We start from the raw sequence: 23,752 nt of genomic DNA on the forward strand, positions 1-23,752 counted from the left end.
TTGGTCTCAGATTTGACTTTCAGGCATTTGTTTGCTTCGGCATGCGCCCCTCTGTGAGCGGCAGTAAACAGCGCTGTAAAGACGCACCAAGAGTATCACAGGGTTCATTCTTCCACGAGCAGATGTCGAGTCCTGTGAGGAGGATGGCGTGGTCGTGGTGTCGGCCATCTCTGCCTCCCAGAGTGGATTGCCAGTGACAGAAGCTATTCAGTGTGTGGTCTGCGTGGTGGTTGATGACCAAGCCGTCCTGTGACGCACAACAGATTGAAACACACAAAAACATAATGTTAGGATCCTTATATCTTTTTTTTTTTAAATCAAAAATCCACTTTTTGAATCTACATGTGCTTTAAAAACAGTGTGTGGTTGTGACATTTCCTCTTATTTATGCCTCAAACCATCAGATGGAAACGGTGTCCTCAAAGGGTTTGACTTACAGTATATTCTGACAGTGCCCCACCTGCTCCTCCCCTCTTCTTTTTTCTCGCTCGTGCTCCCTGCACCTCCTTCCTACTACAAGAATTTCCCTCACTCTGGCAAAGTTCCAAGGAAGCGCAGACCCTATAATTAAAGACTGCAGAAGCAGTGGAACGACCCCGAGAAATTCTCTGAGAGTCTTTTGATAGCTGCACCTTCAGGCATCAAACAGGCAAATAAACAAATTATATTTTGTTACCATGGCTTCTCTGTTCAACCACTTATAGCCTGTTAGTTTGAGTATCCGTGGGGGATGAAGATTTTACTCAACGTATGTTTCGCTCACCTGCTCTTCATCCAGAAGGACGAGGCCCACAATGACGATGTTGATATTCCCCCCTATCGTACCATCTTTGAACAAGCTGGAAACCTGAAGGAGACACAACATTAAAACGTATCAATACAAAGGTTTGCCTGATTGTCTTCAGGCCCTGTTTTAATGGCCGTGGATCCAGGCTTTTGGAAATTTAAACACTTCTTAATCTCATTGCTACTCATCCATCCATCCACCTAACCTTGAACTTTTAGGCAACTTTAAATTGCTTGATTAGATGAGTGACGCCTTTGGACAGTGACTTCATGCACAGACAATGCCATTCAAAAGAAACAACAGATTTGAAGCATATATGTATAAATAGAGTAGAATCATAACTTAAATAATCATAATCAAGTTAACCCTATGCTAAACCTTGTATACCTACTCCACATAATGCCTCAGACACACGTTGAAATTGCGAGAGAGGTAACACGCAAAGCCCTTTTGATACCATCGCTGGCATCCACAACTGCTGTTTCCAATCCAGCATCTCGTACGGAAATGTGATCATTCAGTCAGGTCCCGCTTTGAAAGTGGACTCCTCACCTTTTCTTCACATTTGCTGTCCATCTCTCTTCCAGGCCCCCCCGAGTACATCAGGTGCCACTTATGATTTTTCTTTTTTCCTCCCTCTCATACAGCAACGCTCATTCATTCCTTATGTTCCTCGTGTTTGGTCTTCCTTTTGCACTGACTCACCAGAAGACACATGGCTGCGGTTTGTTTCTGAATTTGAGAGGAAATGCTGAGGTCAAAGATGTAATCAAAGCTACTTAGTTCAACTAAGAAACGCTGCAGCACTGGTGTTTGACAGAGTGTCACATCTTGTCCCATCTGATCAAAACATACGCGGTGAATCACTGTTTTTACCGCCGCATTAAAGAAACAGTCACAACAGTTTCCATGGCACCTCAGTTTTTTTGGTCATACGTAATGTACAGCACACTTTCTTTAACTGGTAATTGCAGCGTGTTTTTGAAGTCTTTCCACAGTGGACACAGAAATCTGTTCAACAGATATTAAATAATCTTTTTGGGACTCATGAGAGCTGGCAGACGCGGTGCAGTATGACAAGTTTTTTGTTTTTTTTGCTCTATTTAGGTGACTCCTCTGAGGCGGGTTGAGAGGGCTCCATCTTTCCTACGAGAGGGAACCATGTTTTCAAAATAGATGGATTATCTTTGGATTTGTCAGTCAATCATTAAGTAGCAAAACGAGCATGACAGAATCTGCCGGTGGATCAGCTGATGGGCTTAAGGAGACGGGGCTGCGCCGAGACTCTGAGAGCGTCTCGGGGATGATCTCACCCAGATATCGGTTTCATGTTTTCAGATGGACTCTCTCCGATAAGTTGGTCTGGAAGACGCGCTGGTGTCGAGTCGCTGGGTGTGAAACTTCAAATAAGCGGCTTAAAATCCATATCAGTTGTCTAAGATAAGGTAATACGTTACATTCTGTAAATTGATAAAACAAGCAAGATGCAATGAAGTGAGAAGATCTGAGTCGCCACGAAAGCTTAAAAATAATGTAATTTTATCTCGGCAGCTGTTTGTTCATTGCATAGCGCACCGGCTTGTGGTTGTTTCACTTTTCCGGAGTCTAATTCAGTAGTAGGAGTAGTAGTAGTGGATCTAAGAGTCTCTCACCATGTTGAGCACTGTGAGGACATATGTGGTGATGTTCTCCTGGCCGTGGTTGTCCATCATCTTTCTGTCCACCACCACCAGCGTCTCCACGTTGATCTTCTGAGAGACCTGATTCTTCATCAGCACGGCTCTTTTGCTCCGGGGGATGAACCTGTACTCGTCTGGAAGGATGAAAATGTCTTCTTCTGGAGGTTTGGGCATGTCTGTAACGAAACAGAACGACAAATCATTACTTAAAAATACACAAATAATGATTTATGCACACTGTGGCCACAAGCTATTACTGTACAAGTGTGCATTTGATCTTTTGCAAGGACAATGCTACTTTTTCTTTGTCCCAGAGAAGTTTTACAAAATGAAAAACGATCACACAGCCACCAGTCAAGCGGCTACCCTCAGCTTTGAGTGTAAACCACCAATCCTGGCAAGTAGCTGACAGCCACTCCAGATGATGAACTGTACTCTTACATTTGTGACCTGATGTCATGTATAAACTGCAGACTGAGCTTTTTTCTTCTCCTTTTGTTTTCTCTGGCAGTGTCGGTGTTATGCTTCCATTAAGTGAAGTGTGAAACCGCACGGCATGCCGCGCATTAGCAGCCGCCTCGGAGCGTCACAATATTACGACCTGCGGATGAAGGATAGTGAAAGGACATCACTTTATCTGGCAGTGTAGTGGAGAGTGAAGAGTCTGAGCATTTTCTGAATGCTGTAATGGACAAAAACTGTTGCTCGAATAAATTAATTACTAATTATTTGCAGAAAAATAAACTATTTCCTTGAGTTTTGTATGAGGTTTAGCTGAAAAGCACACCTGTAGAGAAAAATAAAGACTAACAATAACATCGTGGCTTCAGACATTATCTCCTAAAATCTTCAGGGTATCAGAACTCTCACCCATCAGCGCCTGGCTGAGATAAACCGTGAAGGCTGCAGCGCCTGCTCATACAGGCAGCAGGCAGGTGAGGGAGCGGAGCGCCTTTCTGACTCAAACACAGCACAGGTGTTCACTGATGTCACGCCGGGAAAATGTAAACTTCAGCGTGTTTTCACAAGGGACAGACAGCTGGGGTTCTGCGGGGTAACGGCAGCGGTACCACTCCAGGCCCTGCCTTGCTCTTTTTTTTCACTGACCTCCGTGACTCAGGCAGTGTTAGCTGATCTTTTGGTAATTTCTACAGAATAAACATTTGTCACAGCGTGAAATGGATAGAGACTATCCCCCCTTTAGGTTTTCACAGATTAAATCACTAATGCAGTCGGAGTAAAATATTGGACCCATGTAAGCTGAGATGAAAAAAGACTGTTGATGTGTTTTTTTATGAACGGGTCGGTTATTAATGAAATTCTTTGAAAAAAAAAAAAAAGCCTTAACACCAATCCATCCATCCATACTGTTCTACCTTTAATGAAGTGTGAATGTTTGCTTTGCGTGTGTCATGCTATCACTTTTACACAGCAATTAAGCTAACACAGGCGCATTCGGTCAGTGTGTGTGTGTGTGTGTGTGTCCGTGACCCCAACACACCGGCCGGCCTCGACCCTGTGAGGTTGCCTGCTGACAGCGTGAACCAAAAATGTCAACAGACACATTTACTGATGGAAAGCTGAAAGTGATAATTCCTCAAAACGTGTCTCAACTTATTTGGGTTCAAATCAATAATATAATTATGTTGAGAAATGTAATGGCATTATGACTTAGAGCAAGGTGACTATGTGTCTAAGTGGGAACATACTGAGGAGTTCAGTCTTATTTCTTTCCATTTGAGGGCAGGAAAAGTGCAAAACAAGTGCAGAACATAATGTTGTGATCTAAAGTAAAAAAGGGCCTCCTGGGGCCCTCATGAGGAAACGATGACCTTGGCTTCACATTGAAATCACATTAAGGATAGTATAGAAAGTGACTCCCAACAGTGCAAAAGATCCATGTCATGTTTTTCTTCTTATACACCCCTCACCCCCTTTACTGTAAATTAAATAAATGCATTAACGTTTACAAGACATGAGTAGAATAAAATCATGTGGCTTTACATTCAGATTAGATAGAGAAATGGCCCTTACATACATTTCTTCCTTCTCCCACAGAAGTGCTGCCTCTGCTTCTCGCCGTGTCTGTAGTCATTGTCATGATGGTGGTGGTGGCTGTGGTGGCGTGGGCCGCCTCCACGATGCGCTGTGTGGTTCCCATCACTGTTGCTGTTACTGATGTTAGGTTGATCGCTGAGGCCGCTGGGTTGATCTTCATCAGCCGTGCCGTCGGCGGCGGCGTCCGTCTTTGTGGAAGTTGATTTGCGATGAGGTGAATCGGCTGATCTCTTCTGAAGCACTCTGGACTGACGGCCTTCATGCGCTGTCCGGGAGTGTCCTCCACTCTTGTAGAGAATGTGTGGCTGGTGACTGAGGGGTCGTGTGAAGTTCTCCCTCTGAGCGAGGCTCCTGGACACCGGTCGGAGGAAATAGTCTGCATCCTGTGTTCTGATCAGACCTGTCTGAAGGCAAAACAGAGAGTCTTATTTCAACATCATATACATATTTAAAAGGAAGATATTGCTGATAGGCTTAAGACTTGAAAGACAAAGTCAGCCCTCAGGGCTGCAGTAACAGGATTACAATGGTAACTTTACAACCAAAACTTTTCACTCAGCTGTCCAGTTTGTTTATTTCTTGTTCAGCCGAGCTCTCGCTCATGGTCACTGCAACCTGACCCCCTCGCAGCCTCCTTTGCAGCCCAGTTAAATTAAAGTGTGCTGTGTGCCTTCATCTCTGAAGGCAGTTTTAGCAATTCAGGGGCAGCAGTTACTTCAGACGGAAAGTGAAGATCAGAACACCGTCTGACAGTCGGGGAGTCACGTGACCGGATGATGGAGTAAGCTGTGTCTCAACAGAGCTCCACAGCCGATTTCGATAAATATGACATTTGAGCAATAATTGAACCAAAAAACCAGTCAGAGGACGCGAGTTTATGGATATAAAACCATCTGCAGTATTATGAGACGAAGCTCGCGAAGAAAGGAACGGCAACAGACGCAGAAATCGATCACAAACTACACCGCGGCCAATAGCAAAATGGCGAATGACAGCGCTGAAGATGCTAACAGTGCTATCACTCTACAAATCCTCCGACAAGAACTTCGGACCCACAGGGACGACATAAAAGCTGAAATCGGAGCATCATGTCGGGAGCTCAAGGTGGAAATGACAACGTTGCGCACCGAAACCAAAGCGGATCTCGAGACCCTTCGGGGAGAGCTAACAGGCGAGCTAACCAAGCTAAGCACTGCACATACGGAGGCTAAAGTCCAGCTGGAAGAGATGGGCGCTGCGCTGAGCGAGACGATGGACAGAATGACAACATTGGAGAATACACAACAAGAACTGACCAAAAAATGTAAACAACTCCAGGAAAAGTGCATCGATCTCGAGAATAGAAGCAGGAGACGTAATGTGAAAATAGTGGGAGTCGCGGAGAACTCTGAGAACGGTAACATGCTAACCTTCATCCCCGTGTTTCTTCGTGACGTCCTGGGCGGTGACATCTTCAGCACCCCGGTGGTTATTGATAGAGCCCACAGAAGCCTGGCACCAAAGCCCTCCTCATCCGATCGGCCACGTACAATACTGGTGTGTTTCCACTACTACACAGACAAGCAGAAGATCCTGGATACCGCCAGAGCCAAAGGCAAGCTTTTCTACAACGGCCGCCCGGTGCACCTGTTCCCTGATGTGAGCCCCGAAGTGGGAAAGATGCGCGCCGCTTTCAACGATGTCAAGAGGAAGCTCCGTGACGCCGGAGTGTCATACAGTTTGTATTTCCCCGCGCGGCTGGCTGTCACTTTGGACGGAACAAGGCACACATTCGAGTCCCCTCAAGCTGCACAGGACTTTTTTGCTCGGAAGATTGCCAAGACTGATTGAGACGGTGGGAGACATGGACATTGAACAATGGTATTGAACTTATCACTCTTTCTTCTTTCTTTTTTCTTCTTCACCTTTAATCTCTACTTTTATAAGAAGAATATCAAAGACTGACATGTCAAAAACAGTGTCTGTTTGAAATCACAAATGTGACGAACCTGGTTATTTTGGTTGATTTAATTTGGAGCTCAGTCGTCTTAATTGTTTTGTTAATGGAGCTCAATTTAGTGAGACTTTGCTTTTTTTTTCTAGGTTGCTTACAGCAACAGATGACTGCACTAGACTTACAGTCTACTTTTTTCCCTTTGTGCTCAATTGGGGAGGGCATCAAGGGGGGGTGGGGTTTGTTTTGGAAGTGTTTTGTTTTTTTCTTTTTGGTGGATGCAGTTACTTATCTTGGAGGAGTTCCTCTTTTTATGTTCGATATTTCTCCGGATTGTTTTAGGGTGATGACAGATGACAGATAAAGACTTGCTGGTTAAATTCGTATCCTGGAATTGCAGGGGCCTGAATGGTACACTGAAACGAAATAAGATACTGACCCATGTTAATAATCTCGGAGCAGATGTTATGTTTCTTCAAGAAACACATTTAAAGAACCAGGATCATACTCGTTTGCATAAAAATTGGATCGGTTATGTTTTTCACTCAAGTTTTAACTGCAAATCAAGAGGTGTAGCTATTCTAATCAGAAAAAATGTCTCATTTACACTGATGGACAAAGTTCTGGACACCAACGGTAGATATGCAATTGTTTCTGGAAAACTTTGTAATACTCTCGTCACATTAGTAAATGTATATGCACCAAATCATGATGATGGAGACTTTATACGTTCAGTGATATCTTCAATACCCAATTTGCATAGTCACAGGTTGATAATGGGTGGTGACTTTAACTTTGTACTAGATCCACTACTTGACCGGTCCTCAGCCAAACAGCAGAATATCTCAAAGTCTGCAAAGATCATTCAAGATTTTTTAAAAGCTACGAATATGATTGAGCCGTGGAGATACATGAATCCCACCAGTCGAGGATATTCATTTTTTTCCCCGCGACATAACTCTTATTCCAGAATAGATTTTTTCTTTGTTGATATTCAGTTATTACAGGCAATAAAAAAAATACAATACGAGGCCATGGTTTTATCAGACCACAGCCCCCTCTTATTACAGATTGGGTTTCCCGAAGTGTATGGTTCTAGAACTTGGAGAATGGATAACAAAATACTCTCTGACCCGGAATATAAAGGTTTCATTAAATCTCAAATGTTGTTTTATTTTGAAACAAATGATTCTCCTGAAATATCTAGACAAAGCCTTTGGGAGGCAATGAAAGCATTTATTCGTGGTCAGATTATAGCATATGGAGCATTTAAAAGAAAAAAGGAAAACCAGGAGAAGGAAAATATTTCACAGCAAATATTAACTTTAGATCATCAATTCTCCCAGAATCCAGACCCACAGCTACTCACAAAACGTGTCTCTTTACAATCTAGATTTAATCTGTTATCCACTAATGAATCAGTTAAATTAATCAAACAGTCTAAACATAGGTTTTACGAATATGGTGAAAAGCCTGGGAAGCTGTTGGCTCACCAGATTAAGGTAATGAAAGAAAAGAACCACATCCTTGAAATAACTACAAAATCAGGCAAACTGACATCTGATCCAAAAGAAATAAACAGTGAATTCAAAAAATTTTATGCTGAGTTATATTCATCTGAAATTAGAGAGGATTCAAATTCTATAGAAATGTTCTTCAAAGATCTTCCTATTCCTTCAATTTGTCAAACAGACAGGGACAATCTAGAAAAAGCCATTTCTTTGGATGAGATTAAACGAGCTATAAAAGCATTACAAGGTTCAAAGGCTCCGGGACCCGATGGCTACACAACTGAATTTTATAAATGCTTTGCAGAGGAACTGTCGCCATTTCTGTTACAAGTTTATATGGAATCACTAAGATTGGGCAAACTTCCACCAACATTTTATCAGGCAACAATTTTTTTGATTCATAAAAAAGACAAAGATCCTAAAAGCTTGTCAGCATACAGACCAATTAGTCTTCTAAATGTAGATATAAAGATTTTGGCAAAAATAATGGCTAATAGATTGGAAAACATTATGCCGACAGTTATTCATGAAGACCAAAATGGTTTTATTAAAAATAGACAGCTGTCCCACAATCTAAGACGCCTTTTTAATATAATTTACACAAATGACTCGGGACCAGATTCTGAAGTGCTTATTTCTTTGGATGCGGAGAAGGCCTTTGACAGGGTGGAGTGGACTTACCTCTTCTCCACCCTGTCAAGGTTTGGTTTTGGTAGCTTCGTTTCCTGGCTCAAATTACTGTATGTATCACCTGTTGCTTCCGTGAAAACTAATAACTATAGGTCAGACTTCTTCCCCCTTTCCAGGTCAACCAGACAGGGATGCCCTTTGTCGCCAATGCTTTATGCAATAGCAATTGAGCCACTTGCTATTTCATTGCGCTTGTTGGATGACTACACAGGGATTATTAGAGCTAATAGTGAACATAAAGTTTCCTTATATGCTGATGACCTACTTCTATATATTTCCAACCCTCACACTTCAGTTCCTGCAATTTTAAACAAAATTAAGCAATTTAGTTCTATTTCAGGTTATAAATTGAACTTTGACAAAAGTATAATATTTCCAATTAATGTAACACAGGAGGAGGTACAGCGCTATGGCTTGCCTTTTAAAATTTCAGACCAATTTAAATACTTGGGAATTACCATTTCCAGATCTTTCAAAGACCTCTATAGTCAAAATTTTGCAAAACTAGTTGAACAAACAACTGTCGAATTTCATAGGTGGGAACATCTCCCTCTGTCATTAGCAGGTCGCATTAATATCATTAAAATGTCGATTTTACCCAAATTTCTGTTTCTGTTCCAGTGCATTCCTTTTTATCTGAATAAGTCTTTTTTTAAAAAATTGGATAAGTTAATATTGGGTTTCATCTGGAACCGAAAGCCTTCTCGGATTAGAAAAGAGTTTTTACAGAGACCAAAATCCTTAGGGGGAATGGGCTTGCCACACTTTCAACTATATTATTGGGCTTGTAACTTGAAGAATATGTCATACTGGATACAAAAAAATTACCCTCACTGGATAATAATGGAACAAGACAGCTGTCACCCATCCTCTCTCCGAGCTTTAGTTTTTTCAAATATATCTTCTGTATCTCCTAAAATGGCAGACAATGCTGTTGTTTCTCACTCTCTAAGAATGTGGAAGCAATTGGTAAAACACCTGGGTCTTCATCCAAATCCATTGCAGGGACCTATTTTAAAGAATCACATGTTTGCACCATCACTTGGAAATAATTCATTTGTTGATTGGCATCAAAAGGTCTCAAAATTTTTTCTGACATTTATATTGAGAACATGTTCCCTTCATTCGAGCAGCTTAGAGAAAAATTTGATTTACCCAATTCACATTTCTTTAAGTATTTGCAAGTTCGTAATTTTGTAAAACAAAACAATGTAAATTACCCAAGGGTACCAGCACAATCACCCATCGATTCTATATTTCTGAATAATCCTGCAGTTAAAGGGAGCATATCAGTCCTGTATATTAAATTGTCCCAGCTTAATGACTCTACTACCTTAGATCACTTGAGGCAAGCATGGGAGACGGAGCTTGGTTTGAATATCTCAGAGGAACAATGGACGCAAGCTCTGACTTGTACACATTCAGCCTCTATTTGTGCAAGGCACTGTTTAATACAGTTTAAAATCCTACACAGACTCCATTGGTCCAAATTAAAACTAAGTAAAGTATTTCCAGATTTAGATCCTTTCTGTCTACGATGCAAGGGATCAGTGGCGTCTCTTTCACACATGTTTTGGGGTTGCTCTGCGCTATCGAAGTTCTGGACCGAAATTTTTTCAACGTTATCAAAAGCCCTAGACAGGCCCATTGCTTTAAATCCACTCATTGCAGTTCTTGGCATTGTAGATCAAAATATTATAAAAAAACAATCAGAACACAAACTAATCTTATTCTCTTGTCTGTTGGCACGAAGATTAATTTTGCTGAACTGGAAGCAGGTAGAGCCCCCCACTCATGTTCACTGGCTCAGAGATGTCATGATGCACTTGGAACTGGAAAAGATAAGATATTCACTTCAAGGAAGAGAGGATAAGTTTTGGAAAGTTTGGTCATCTTTTTTTAATCTGTACCAGGAAGCCAGCAATTAAATGCAAACTTGAATTTGTCACCCCATCTTGATTTGTAACTAACCTCTCATCCACCCTTTTGTTCTGTTGTTCTGTTCTGGTTTTTGTTCTTTGTTTACATAAAAAGGTACATTCCTATTTTTCAGTTTAATGGTCCTGATGTTAACTCAAACTCTGTATATTATGGTTGGACTGTATTTAATAATGCAAAAAACTTAATAAAGAATCTTTCCTGCGTGGGAAAAAAAAAAAAAAAAAAAAAAAAAAAAAAAAAAAGAACACCGTCTGACAGTCTGTCAAACACACAGCGGCATGGCCTCTTGCTTTCAAACAGGAAAAAAAAAAAACATCAGGAGACCAGCAGAAAGGAGAGAGAACTCATAAAATCTTCAGATTTAATCAATAGTGATTCAATAAACCATTCTTTAAAATATCTCTCAAATTTTAAGGAGAGACGCAGGAGGCGTCACCTTAAGCACCACTGACCCGTGATCTTAACATTAGAGAATAAAAACTGACGGATAACCCATTTCACATCATGAATGTCCTCCAAAATACTTCTCCAGCTGGCTTTCTGTTGCAGTCTATCTCTGTCTGTGTTCCTCTGAGACATTTTCACCTTTAATATTCCATTTTCAATTTGCTTCTCTCAGCACGGCGGACCCGGACACTTGGAGACACCGTCTCCCGCTCGCCGCCTCCCTCCCTGTCTCTCTCGGTCTTTCTAAACATGCTCCACATCTGCGCTGACAGTCAGCTGGCACGCAGAGTTTGGACTTTAACTGCATTTGGCAGTAACAGCGATTTCCCTAAAATACGTTTAATTGACTACAGTCTCCTTTTCTTACTTTTTTTCACTGTGAATGGAGTGTGAGGTCCTTGCCTCTGAAGCCAGCCTGCGAGCTGACACACACATACTGACACAGTGGCATTGCTGAATATGTGTATGATGACATTTGTAAGACGGGACAAGGTGGATGATTGCATTTGAGACAAAAAAAAAGGGCAACAGACCGCTGGAAAAACATCGCATGCGTATGTGTGTGAGGATTCAGGGAGTTCAGTGGGCGAACCCCTCAATGCAATCAGTCTGTCTTGCCAAAGCAGAAGTCGATCATTGGTGCATGCGATGTTGCCACGGTGGTCCTTTGTGCAAATTTTACCCATTTCATCATCCTCCACTAACCTGTGTCAGAGTCTTTGGAAAATACCGGGACGGCATTAAAATACCCAATGTGAAAAAGATGAGGTCAACGCGGATGAATCTAAGCCAACGCAGATGTGTCAGCCGTGACCAGAGCGGTCCTACATACAATTTTCAGCATTCATCACGCACCGGGGCAAACCGAGTTTCCTGAATTACCGGTCCGACGGCAGACGGAGGACGAACTCGGCTATTGTCTTACACGTCACATAAACACACTGTACTGCAATCATATAAAAGCAATTGATGCTTCTGCGTGACTCTATGACTCCTGAAGTGTCAAGTTTATGGTCAAATTTGAGGATATTCTTGTTCGGATCCCGCTCTTTAGTTTTATGCCCTCACTACAAGCCGGTGGAGAGCAGTTGTTGTCTGCAGGTGTTTCTGTGGTCGATAATGATCATGTGGCTCCGTACAGTACCTGGTGTTTCACAGTCGAGAGGCGAACGAAAAAACACAAACAGAAACACTGAAACATATCTGGAGACATATTTACAGCCGGAAACACACTGGAACGCAGTACTTTACGCAGAAGATTACCATCTTTTCGGCCCTTTTAAAAAAGCTGAAAACAAGCAATGATGCGCCATAATGAAGTTTTCAGACAGCGTGCATTTTTTTACTGCATCAACAACTTACCGACACTATCATTTCTACACTCAGTCTGAAGCTCGTCTGACAGGAAACAGCTGGAGGATTCGTCACAGCTGAGGACAACGCTGCGAAAAGTACAATTAGACAAATTGGCCGAGGGCGATTGACTCCTGTGATGGAATAAGGAAGAGGAGGGTGTGGGATTAGGCATTGAGAAAAAGTGAGACCGACTTGCATGCCAGGGGTGAAAGATTATTTCTGACAATCTCATGTGACAACCGGTGTATGATTCCACATGGTCCTCACACCGGCGCTGTGCGACCACAGACAGTTGTCAACATTTGGAGACACAGTGAGGCCCGTGGCCTTTGCCGAGCTGCTGTCACACGGTGGGTATTTCGCCTGTCTGGACGGGCCGCTGGGAGGGGAGGAGGGTTCAGAATTGGGGCATTAGTGTGGACAAAAACAAAGCAACTCTCAGGGGAAAATCACTGCCAGTTGTTTAAGATATTGGAGGTAAAAAAAAGTTGACGAATGTCTTTTTATTGTGTATTTGGCAAAAAAAAACATATATGGAGCAGGTACTCAGGTTGGTCCGTATTTCCAGTGAAGATTCCTCCAAACCGCATCCTGGCGACTGTCTCCAACTCACGGGGAAATGAATTTCCAAACGTGACTTTTCTTTCAGAAGTGTCCGTCCAAATGTTGGAACAGAGTGTGGATTTGTATACGCCAGACAATTCACCAATCATGCAGATGTCGAAACTTAAGAAATTGTATCCTGAGTCAAAACCTTTTAACGAAGCCACTCATGGCATGTCAGCAACAACGGACGTCGTTTCAGCTCTCTGAGAGCCGCTGCTGTCTCTGGTCTTTCAGCTCCACATGTTGCATTTTATGGTTTGTATATGCAGATTGAAATGTCTTCTAGGCACTGCTGTTTGTTACATCTTACACGATCCATACCAGAGATGGATCTGCGGATCTTCCAGGGTATTTGATGAACTTCCAACTGAACGCTTTCCAAACAAACAGTGATCTACGGAGAGGACTGTGGGCTTATTTTCAAACACATATTTGTGCGTTTCTCTGCATGTAGTGTGTACTATGTGTGTCTCAAAACTGTCGGATTCTTCGCCGTTTCAATCTCATCTTGTGAATTTTTGATTTCTTTTAAAAGATGCCACGAAGGAGTTTTACCTCCAGGTAAATGAAAGGAAATCTTTCAAAAGCCGACTTGGAGATGAGGGACTGGCAGGATTGTGTTTGCTGTTCCATCATCATAAAGCAACAAAAACATGAGTCATTCTCCACACATCCTCCTGTTTTCTTCCATCAGCATCTGTGAATGTCACTGCTTCTCCTCAAGACAAATCAGTGCCTGTGGATGTTTAACAAACCGTCTATATGTGTTTTTGTCCTTATAATATTCCATCCAGATGTAGATGTTGTAATACTTGACTTATGCTGAAAGGTTCTCTGAAAACATGTACATTTTATGTGGTGCATATGACAATTTATTATTTATAAACTGAAACCGCACTTAACCAAAAAGTCATATGTAATGGCATTGCGTGATTTAATGAACTCAAAATGTTTAAATCAAATCAATGTGCATTTTATTTTTCTACCAGAGAAAAAGTCAAACAACCGTTCAGACAATCTTTTAAGGAAGTCTTTCGTCTGCAAACATGCAGCGTCTTTATGTTCAACCCATGTCTCACACAAAACAACATGCATTCAGACATCCTTGAAGCGTATACATATATGTAGGCCACTATGTCAGGAGATTAGGTCACACCAGTGGCTTTTGTAAATAGCCAAAGTCATCGGATTACACGCTGCGCTGTATGAGGTGTAAATAGCAGCCATAAAATGCTGAAACACTACTTGGGAGGGCGCAAACAGCTGGACTCTCTGGAGTCAGACTCATCCAGACAAGCAGCAACAGGAATGGGGGTGGGCAGGCAAAAAAAAAAAAAAGAAAGAAAAAAAACAAAAAGAAAGAAAAACGGTAGGAAAACGGAAATGAGGGGGGAAGCATTCAGTGCATTACAAGGTGCACCTGACTGCAAACACTATATAGTCCTGTGAGTGGTATAAAGTTCTTTTTTCTCTCTCTTTAACGTTGTCTGCCAAAAAGACTTGAAACCAAATCCATATTACTTTTTAGAGTTTATGGGATTTCAATACAAATATGCATGTCAATTACATCTGAGAATTTAAGAGGTACAGCGTGCGCTTTGCAACAACCCCGCCTTTGACAGACCAAAGTGAAGCGGTGATTTATGCCGTGATGATTTATTGTGTTTGATGTATGAAAGCTGATTCCATGGTGGCTGCACATCTATCAAACCTCTGGCTTTGTGTTGATGGAGTTCATAAAAAAGCTGGGAATGATACTCTGACATCACATTTTAGCACCATTTTTGAAGCAATGAGGAATTTCCACACTACGTAGAATCCATAACAACCACTTGAGATCAGTAAATATCGGAAAATGTTCCAAACAGTTGAGGTTCATGTTGTCTACGTCGTGCAACTGCGGAAAACATGAGTTATGTTAACAGATTATATTACTTGTAAGAGTCCTTTCAGATCATTTACATATCTTGTACTGAAAACTGAAGATTGCAATCTGCCAAGACCACACCTTGTGCTTCTCAAAGCTTCATCACATCAGTAGACCGTCCCTCGTATATTCTTGGAAATCCCAGAGGTGGGACGAGTGTGCGGCATTCTATTATTACCACTACTACTGGCCCCGGGGCAAGAAACACACCCGTCTCTTTACAGGAGGAGAGCACATGCTCTCCAAAGGCTTTTAGGCATGTCGTATTTCACTTGGATACAAAGGATTATTCAGGTTTACAAATATATTTCATGCAGGCAAACTGATGCAGATGGATCTAAAAGCTCAAGCATAGAAAAGTTGGCTTGAGATGTTAACTGGTTTAAAACTTCTGTGTTCAATAGATGTGATCCAATCTATCGTTGAAATTTTTTGGTGGATGCTTGATTGGTCTGAAACAAAACTGCACAAGTGGCCTGTAACCATTCTCATGTGTGAAATATGTCAGTGAAGCCAGCAGGTGACTGTTTCCACTTTGTGTTTTATAGACAGACTCATCTCTGAGTCTCTGAGTCTCTGCAGTCACTGCGAGGTCGTTCTGACAGACCCTGCGGTACTTTGACCCTGGTTCTGATTAGCACCGGACACAAAGTACGGCTTATGCTGAGGGAGAAGCCTGCAGGTGGTGGACATCGTACACTAGTGACCTGATGATTGCCCTTAATGAGAAGTTAAAGGCTCATCAAAGGCAGTCGGTTCGATTTCAGATTGGACCGCTCCCTTGAGCGAGTGTGGCTGAGGATCACACAGGACGCCTTATACTGTATAGCGGTAAAACAATACGATTCCAGACTGAAACAATGTCTGCATAGCTCTCTACACACCCCTCATCACCCTCAGCATCATAAAAGCCAGACTAAAAGCATATTATGCTGAGGCGTACAGTCGACACAGAGAAGGAACTGTTTTATGGTCTCCTTTCCCCACATGTGTGACTGTGCAGCGTGTAAAACCATTTGGCAGGTGAACACTGCAGTCGGTGGGACCGGTCTGCTACTTTCACTCCACCAATTCCTTTGCTGCAACCAAGAGATTTTTATGGTTGATCTCCCCGCCGTCATCAAAGAGGGAATAACCAGTATACGGGCTGCCAGAAGAGGAAAGTTGAAAAGGTGACACACGCACGGGGTTTATAGTATTACGCTCTGGGCGAGGAGGTTTTCATCACCTCAAAATGTCACGGAGGAGACCGTGACCCCCATCGCCTCCATCTCTGCATCTCTCTCTTTCGCTCTGATCTTTCCTTATCTCTCTCTCTTTGCGTCTGTCAGCCACCCTGAGAAATCCACATACAAGGCCTTACAGGTCAAACCGAAAGCAGACAGATAGCGTTAATTTTTCAAACCCGTGACAAGGTAAACAAGTGCGGATGAAAGTCTCTGGTGTAAGTCGGATCAAGCTGCAGTCGGGATTCCAGGTGCTGTGTTCCTCCGGTCAATATTTACCTCCTGCCTTCTAAACAGAAAACTGACCAAAGTGCAAGGACTCCTAAAACCTTTCAGGTGGCCTGATGAGATGTGTGACTGAGATTTGCCCACTGCTGTCCAACATCTGGAGCACAGTCCTTCAGATAACGTTATGACTTCCATAGAACTGAATGACTTCATTCTGATCTTTACCCAATCATCAAGTTTATATCAGCTTGTAGGTAGAATCAGTTATGATAATAATAATGAATGTCAGTATAAAAAAATCCAGATCATAAGAGGTGAGTTGGCATTTTTCAACAGTAGTAATTGTTTTTCCTTTTGCCCCAGACTCTAAATATCTCTGTCTGCTGATTTTGCCGAGAAAATCCCCAACCAACATCAAAAACAAACAAAAATAAAAAGTCAAATTCCCATTGATGCATTGACCCAGTCCGTCTGAGCCAGCCACAGCCGTGAGAACCACATTTACGGTCTCTGAAGTCCCGGACCTTTTGGCTGAATCTTTTATTGGGATCTGGTCTGAAATGCAGACGTGCAGACGCACTCACACACACACACACACACACACACACACACACACACACACACACACACACACACACACACACACACACACACACACACACACACACACACACACACACACTCTTGCACAGAAGAAGAAGAAGCATCCCTGGAGATGTGCCATTCTCTGTCGTTTTAGAGGGCAATTCTCAGACCCGGCAGCGATCCTATACAATGAGAATATAAACAGCAAACCAGAGAGGACCGGCCAGGAATTTCTTACAAATAAAAACACCAAAAAGTCCTGCTGAAGTGTGGTCAAAGCACCATTTGAAGCATTTGTTTTGCTAAAACTAAAAGACTGTGAATCTGAAACAATGTCTTTTTACTCACATGCGAAGTTTGTCATGAGGCTGAACGCTCCGTACAGCGTCCCTTTGTGTTGAATTAGAAACCACAGTTTTGCGCTGCTGATTGTACGCTTTTCTACTCGCTATACCCAGTGGCTCTGTTTTACTTTTTTAGTGATTGCCAGCCAGCTCTGAGATGAACATATGTGTGTGTGAGTTTAAGCCTGAGAAGATTATGTGTGTGTTCATGACGTCCTTTGTTCTGCCGTCCCAGACTGCTGAGAGGGCCAGTGGAACGCTGGGGGTCTGCAGGGTGGAGCTGCTTCACTCCAGCTTACTTAATGTCATTCTTACAGTCATGCTTTCTTTCTGCTCATGCAGCGGAGGACGGCCACCGAGGCAAGAACTGAAATCGAGCCAGGACTCCCAACACGAAACACAGCAGTCGACAGGGTGAAATTTTGATTTTTCCACTCATCAATATTAGCAAAATAGGCCTAAGTGGTAAAAATATGACTATATGAGATCGATGTAGCACACAAAGAAAGAAAAAATGCATTTATGCTTCAATGTTAGAAGCACAAGTGATGGTGTTTGGTGCACAAACTTAACAGAAACTATTCCAGTACATTCTAATGAAAACAAATATACATCGCCAATCAGCAATCATTGGTTTCTGGTAGATTTGTTTGCGATTATTCTTCTAAACCTCAAGTCAGAATATGGCAGTCCCGTGTATTAAAGCAACACTAAGGAACTTTCAGTTTTCGTTGATTTTGGCGGCGCCAGTGGACAAAAGTGGGAGTGTTTTGACTGAAGGAATACTACAGTTCCCATGAGGACTAGCGCGTGGCGTCGTAAATTGCTGCTCCCGGTGGCATGCTGTCGGACTGAACTCGCCTTCATTTGTTTCCAGTGGCTGTGTGAAGGATGGATAGCGACGAGGTAATGAATCTAATGGTTAAAAAATGTTATATCATGATGTGACGCATGCCTTAAAGCATTTGGAGTTTTTAGTGTGCAGGGTTCCTACCACCCTCCTCACAGCTGCTCAGTCCAAGTGAAAGCAATACTGACGCCCTCAGGCCGTGACAGAGGGGTCATTCAACTAGTTGTAAGTCGATGTATCATCACAAAAGATATTAAAATGTTTTATTAAGGTTGAAAAGTTCCTTAGTGTTGGTTTAACTTACATTTATGAACCCTGCTAATGCCTACATGTGGATAGTTGATATCAGCTGTTTTATTAATAACCTATAATTCCACTTTCAAGATGCAGAATTCGGTAAGACTGCTGAAAAAAGTAACACGCAAGTTGTGTAACTCTATTTATTAAGAGTGTGATTAGTAACTGTACTCATGCACAACTTCTCTTTTGGCCAATTTTTTTGTGTTCACAGGAGAGAAATGGTAAATTCATCTTCCTGCCAGGTCAGGTTATGATAAAGCTGCCATCCAATCACATTCACACACTGTATTGCCTCTTCATAGGACAACCCATCTGGATTATAATTGTTGGACAAAGCAATGTGTGAACAGTTGTTACGGAGGGTTGGTACATTTAAATGCATCTCAATTTGCAATCCAAGAAAAGAATATTCACATATGGTACATTTATCAAGCATGAAACGTTTTTATTCTATGTACTGAACCTCGTGTGCCAGTTGAGGGATAAAACGAACACCAAGGGCCAAAGGAGGTGAAACGTAACCAAAGCTATTGCTTTGGCTTTGTTTGCTCTTGTGCCATTTTTGGGATTTTCCTGGCTTGTAGTACAAATAAGATGTGGCATTTGCAGACCTGACTTTTCCATTCACTAGTGATTCATTAGTTGATCTAGAACGTATGGAATGAGTTAGAGCTAATGATGCATGACAGACTGGAGGAAGAAACCCCCGCGCAGGACTTCTCAACTTAGTCAGTGGGTTTTTAAGTCAACTTGAGTCAAATGCAAGTCAATTTTCTGACCGCAGGCAGGCAGCAGACAATGAACTGACTCAATTCCTGAGTGAAAGACGGCCTCACAGAAGCAGATTGAAAGAAGTAATTCATGACGGTCGTGATATGTCAAAGAAAAGGACAGTGTTTCACATCAATGCGAGAATTGTACTTTTATCTAGATTTAGAGGCTGGATTTTATCTGAAATGTTTCCTTCTCCTCTCCTTTTCCCCTTTCTCAGTTGTTTAATTCACTCACTGCCTGAATGGCATTTGTGGTGTAATATATTTCCTAACACAGAATTAAAGAATGTTTTGCTTTTCATGCTTTCGGGTATCTAGTTTTACTCTGTCTGAGTGTTAATTCTGTGTTTTCTAAACTTTGGGTTGAAATCCAGAGAGGGGTCGCTGACCTCTCCTTTTAACTCTCCCTGGATTTCAGCATGACAAGAACCCTGACACAGTCTGTTTATATTATCAGGGTTCCCACAATGAGCTAAATTTCTTTGGCTCCCAGCCTCATTATTTCTTTTAGGTCAGTGAGTGCAATTAGAGGCCTCACTGATCAATCTGCCAAAACGAAACTTGCAATACTAATAACACCAAAAAGACAAGGTTTGAACTGAAACAGCCCTGAAGTTCTGGTGCAAACACTCGCACCAAACCTGCTCTCTTCTTCGTTTCTGAACTCCACTGCAACCCGACTCTGTGCATGTTCAGACTCACCATCCCCACGCATGTGGACAGTGCCACTGAGGAGTTGACCGTTGACCTCAGCGACCCTTGGTAAAAGCAGAGGTCGTCCCGGTGGTGAGCCCTCAGGCTCCTGGTGCCGTTTTTTCCCAGGACCTGGATGGCGAAGCCAGGTGCGATCAGGGCTTCCGACGTCTCCCTCAGCTCCATGTGGAAGTCCTGCCCCAAGCCACTGAGCCGAAAGTGGACGGTCTCACTGCCGCTGTCCCCGTTTGATGATCCTGCGTCTGGGCTGAGGGATCTGCGTCGCCTTCTGCGCTGGTGGTGGGCGATTTCATGAGAGATGTAAACACCATGGTGGTCGACCTCGAACGGAGCCACAAGTTCATATTCTGCATAAAAAGAGGACAAGTCAGGAAATGCACACGTATGGAGTACGTCCGTCCACATTCAGACGACGATTCAAAACTGTTTCTGTGTTTTTCGTAGATTTCCTAAAACACACACACAGTCCGTGCTGTTTTGCTGTGTCAGCATAATTTACTGGACCGAACTGAACACCTTGTCAGCTGCTTCCTCCGCTGCATCCTGAAACAGCAACATTTTCCTTAGCAAGTTCTTCTCGACCTGCCTCATATACTTTTGCTGGGAAGGTCAAGGAGGAGTTACAAGAAAAGGAACTGCTTTAGACAATTCCAACACAAGCTTTTCAGAGGAGAGTGAATCATGTTTGACCTACCGTTTTACTACAGTTTTTTACTGCAGCTCAAGCTGCATAACTGCAGGTCATAAAGGGAGATGGTGGCAGGTCATGGGCCTCGCCTCTGAGTTCAGTTAAATGCCTAATAGCACTGCAGTCGCAGAAACTAATGAGCCTTCCTCAAAAGGTCAAATCAAAAGTATCTGCCTCCTTGGCATCCACCAAAATTGCTTTTCTAAGGAAAAACATGGCAACAGACACTACTGCTGCTGTGTTCTGTGACTCTGAGTGTGCCACGCCATTAATAGTTTAGCCAGTTGATGAGGAACCAAAAAGCAAACTAAGAAGATACTCTTATTGATGACTTTGTTTCAGTTCTGTAATCACTACTGCAAACATGTGCCCTGCTTATGCTGGGAAAGTGTCAAAGTGCACGGAATTAACCGCAACTTCAACAAGAGCAGTTAATGTACTGTATGACCTGCTGCTGCAAGCCTTAATAATAAGTAAATATAGCGCAGAGACAGACGTGTTTTGGCAGTGGGGAAAAAGCATGCAGGGTGGCAGACAGTGTGTCATCACTGGCAGCGAGCGCCTGAGGTTTGATCTTGGTTAGTCGGTGCATCTTGTCGGGGAGACGTAAAGCCTCTTGCCACAAAATAACACATACCCATTAGGTGAGGCCTTTATTTAAAGCACTTTGCTCTGCGACTAAAGTATGTTTTTTTTTCTATCATGAGTGGACACACAGTGAGGAGAAAATCACCTCGGATCCCTGAAGTTTTACCAGCATGATCAATTTGAGAGTTACTAGACAGCAAAGAGCAAACACATGCCTCAAGTCTGGACACATTTTCTCTGTCAGGGACTGAAGCAATTAGGCTAAAACCAGGAAAGGGTCCTCTCTATCTTAGCACACACACACACACACACACACACACACACACACACACACACACACACACACACACACACACACACACACACACACACACACACACACACCAGGTTAACTGTCCCACTCTAACTCTAACTCAGAAAACAGCTGCAATGACCCATGTCTGACAGTATACAAACAAAGAGACCACGGGAACACAGCAACACACACACACACACACACACACACACACGCACGCACACACACACATCTCCAGCCTGCTCGACCGAGACGAGATCCTGCAGTTGTTAGTTTGTTGGTTTAGTGGCTCCTGAGTGCCATTAGTACTGATAAGAGGCTTTAAGCAGAGGGCACTGAGGCCTAAAGTTAACAGAAGAATCATTGTCCATCCTCACCTCTCTAAAAAAAGGCTTGATGAATGGTTAAAAACCCAAACACTGACCAGCAGCAGTTAAGGCTTTGGCTGTGAAATGATCCTCAATCAGCAGTGAGGGATTCCCCCCTCATTGCTGTGTCGGATCATCTCCACATGTGTCCATGGGGGGGGGGGAGGAGGAGAAAAAAAAGCTGTGTTGCTTGCCTTGTTTGTTTATGCATGCTTTTCATGGTAACAGAAAAAAGAAGATGTGGAGTAGCGCACGGCCAAAGTCACTGCTGAGTCAGCACACCACACGGGTCTGCCAAACAAATACCAGATGAAAGACTCCCGGAATAATAATTGCATCTGTGAATTGGCTTCAGAGATTTTGTTCTATGTTCAACAGTAACTACCAACTTGAACTTTCTGTAGCCTTTTAATTGTTTTATTCCCTTTGTTTTGTTTTTTTTGTTTGTTTGTTTTTTTAGGAGGGGGTGTAAGTCATTCTTATATTATTTCCTTATAGTTCAAACAATAAACAAACTCTGCAAAATTCTTCTATTCTTGTTGAGAAGCAGTTTGAGATCTGCCATGACTGAAGACACTGAGGAGGCTGTCTCAGGTTGCAGGGCGCCCCCCAGTGGTAAAGACAGGTAATGAAAAGCGCAGGTGAGCGCTGTCTGATGCTGCAGCAGCACTGAGGTGATGCATGGATTGCTTTAGTTTAAAGTGCATTATGTTTCCCATAAAGTAGATGAAAACAAAGCATCTAATCTGTGAAAAGAAAACCGGTGAGGATTGCTGAAACACTGAGAAAAGCCTCACACATGTTGTGAGTAGGTTCAACTTACCTGTGCGTTCAGGTAAATTGAGCGATCGGAGCAAATCCGAGGTGCCTTGATGATTTTCAGGACTATTGAAAATTTCACTCTGTAGAGGAAAAAAGAGAATGAACGAACTGGTTTGTGCATTCTGAAATCATCACTGAAAATTCTCCGTCTTTACATGAAGCGTTGACAACTTTATGAGGGCGCGAGCGGAGATGAAAATGCACACTTACTTTGCACAGTGAGAAAAACCAAAGGATGTGGAAAATGAGCGTGAAGCGCATCCAGTGTCTCCCTTTAGCGCGTGAGAAGCAGCGGACAGCCATGCCTGCGGTTCACCCAACGCAGAGACCGAAGCCTGAGCGACGCGGCCGCTCTCCAGCGGGATCCAGAGGCTTTGCTGAACCGGTCCGACAGTTTTCACCCCTGATGAATGAGGCATCCACGAGCTTCACGTGCAGGCTTTTTGGAGTTTGCCCACTTTGGTCTCCATTCATTTCCAGGCGCAGTCTGCAGACGCGCTAAATTGCATGAAGTCGAGTCCTTTCTCCCGGCAAAGCATTTTCCTTTTTCCCACTCGACAAGTATCCAACCTCTCTCTCTCTCTCTCTCTCTCTCTCTCTCTCTCTCTCTCTCTCTCTCTCTCTCTCTCTCTCTCTCTCTCTCTCTCTCTCTCTCTCTCTCTCTCTCTCTCTCTCCCTCTCCCCCCCCCCCTCCACTCAGTCACCCCCACCGACCAGTTTGACTCCCACTGAAATCATGTGATTGTCTTAAATAGTTTGTGTCTCTTCTGGGTAAAGGCAGACCTCTACAGACTTCTGTCACAGAAGCACCCAGTGTGTGTGTGTGTGTGTGTGTGTGTGTGTGTGTGTGTGTGTGTGTGTGTGTGTGTGTGTGTGTGTGTGTAGGCTTTCAATCCCATTTGACACCTGTACTGGAATATGGGTTTGTATCCATTCCTCAGTTTGAAGATGTTCAGTGTGGATGTTCACAGCAGGACCATAAAGCAAAGCAGCTTCATTAGATGTTGTGTCTTCTGTTCTTTATTGTGTCTTTATG

At 42.9% G+C, this 23,752-nt stretch overlaps 1 protein-coding gene across 1 annotated transcript in view; it reads right to left on the bottom strand.

The window, feature by feature from the left end:
• The window catches only part of adamts16 (ADAM metallopeptidase with thrombospondin type 1 motif, 16), a 48,764-nt gene extending 25,745 nt beyond the window's left edge, over positions 1 to 23,019 (bottom strand). Inside the window, exons 1-7 of the mRNA XM_030102394.1 lie at positions 22,927 to 23,019; positions 22,718 to 22,796; positions 19,944 to 20,302; positions 4,505 to 4,928; positions 2,440 to 2,642; positions 764 to 847; positions 88 to 247 (exon numbers count right to left, since the gene is read on the bottom strand). Coding sequence (XP_029958254.1) covers positions 88 to 247; positions 764 to 847; positions 2,440 to 2,642; positions 4,505 to 4,928; positions 19,944 to 20,302; positions 22,718 to 22,796; positions 22,927 to 23,019 — 1,402 coding nt within the window. The remainder of the gene's footprint in view (positions 1 to 87; positions 248 to 763; positions 848 to 2,439; positions 2,643 to 4,504; positions 4,929 to 19,943; positions 20,303 to 22,717; positions 22,797 to 22,926) is intronic.
• Positions 23,020 to 23,752: the final 733 nt, after the last annotated feature.

The sequence above is a fragment of the Salarias fasciatus genome, chromosome 11 (assembly GCF_902148845.1).
Source record: "Salarias fasciatus chromosome 11, fSalaFa1.1, whole genome shotgun sequence".
In the NCBI taxonomy this organism is placed as follows: domain Eukaryota; kingdom Metazoa; phylum Chordata; class Actinopteri; order Blenniiformes; family Blenniidae; genus Salarias; species Salarias fasciatus.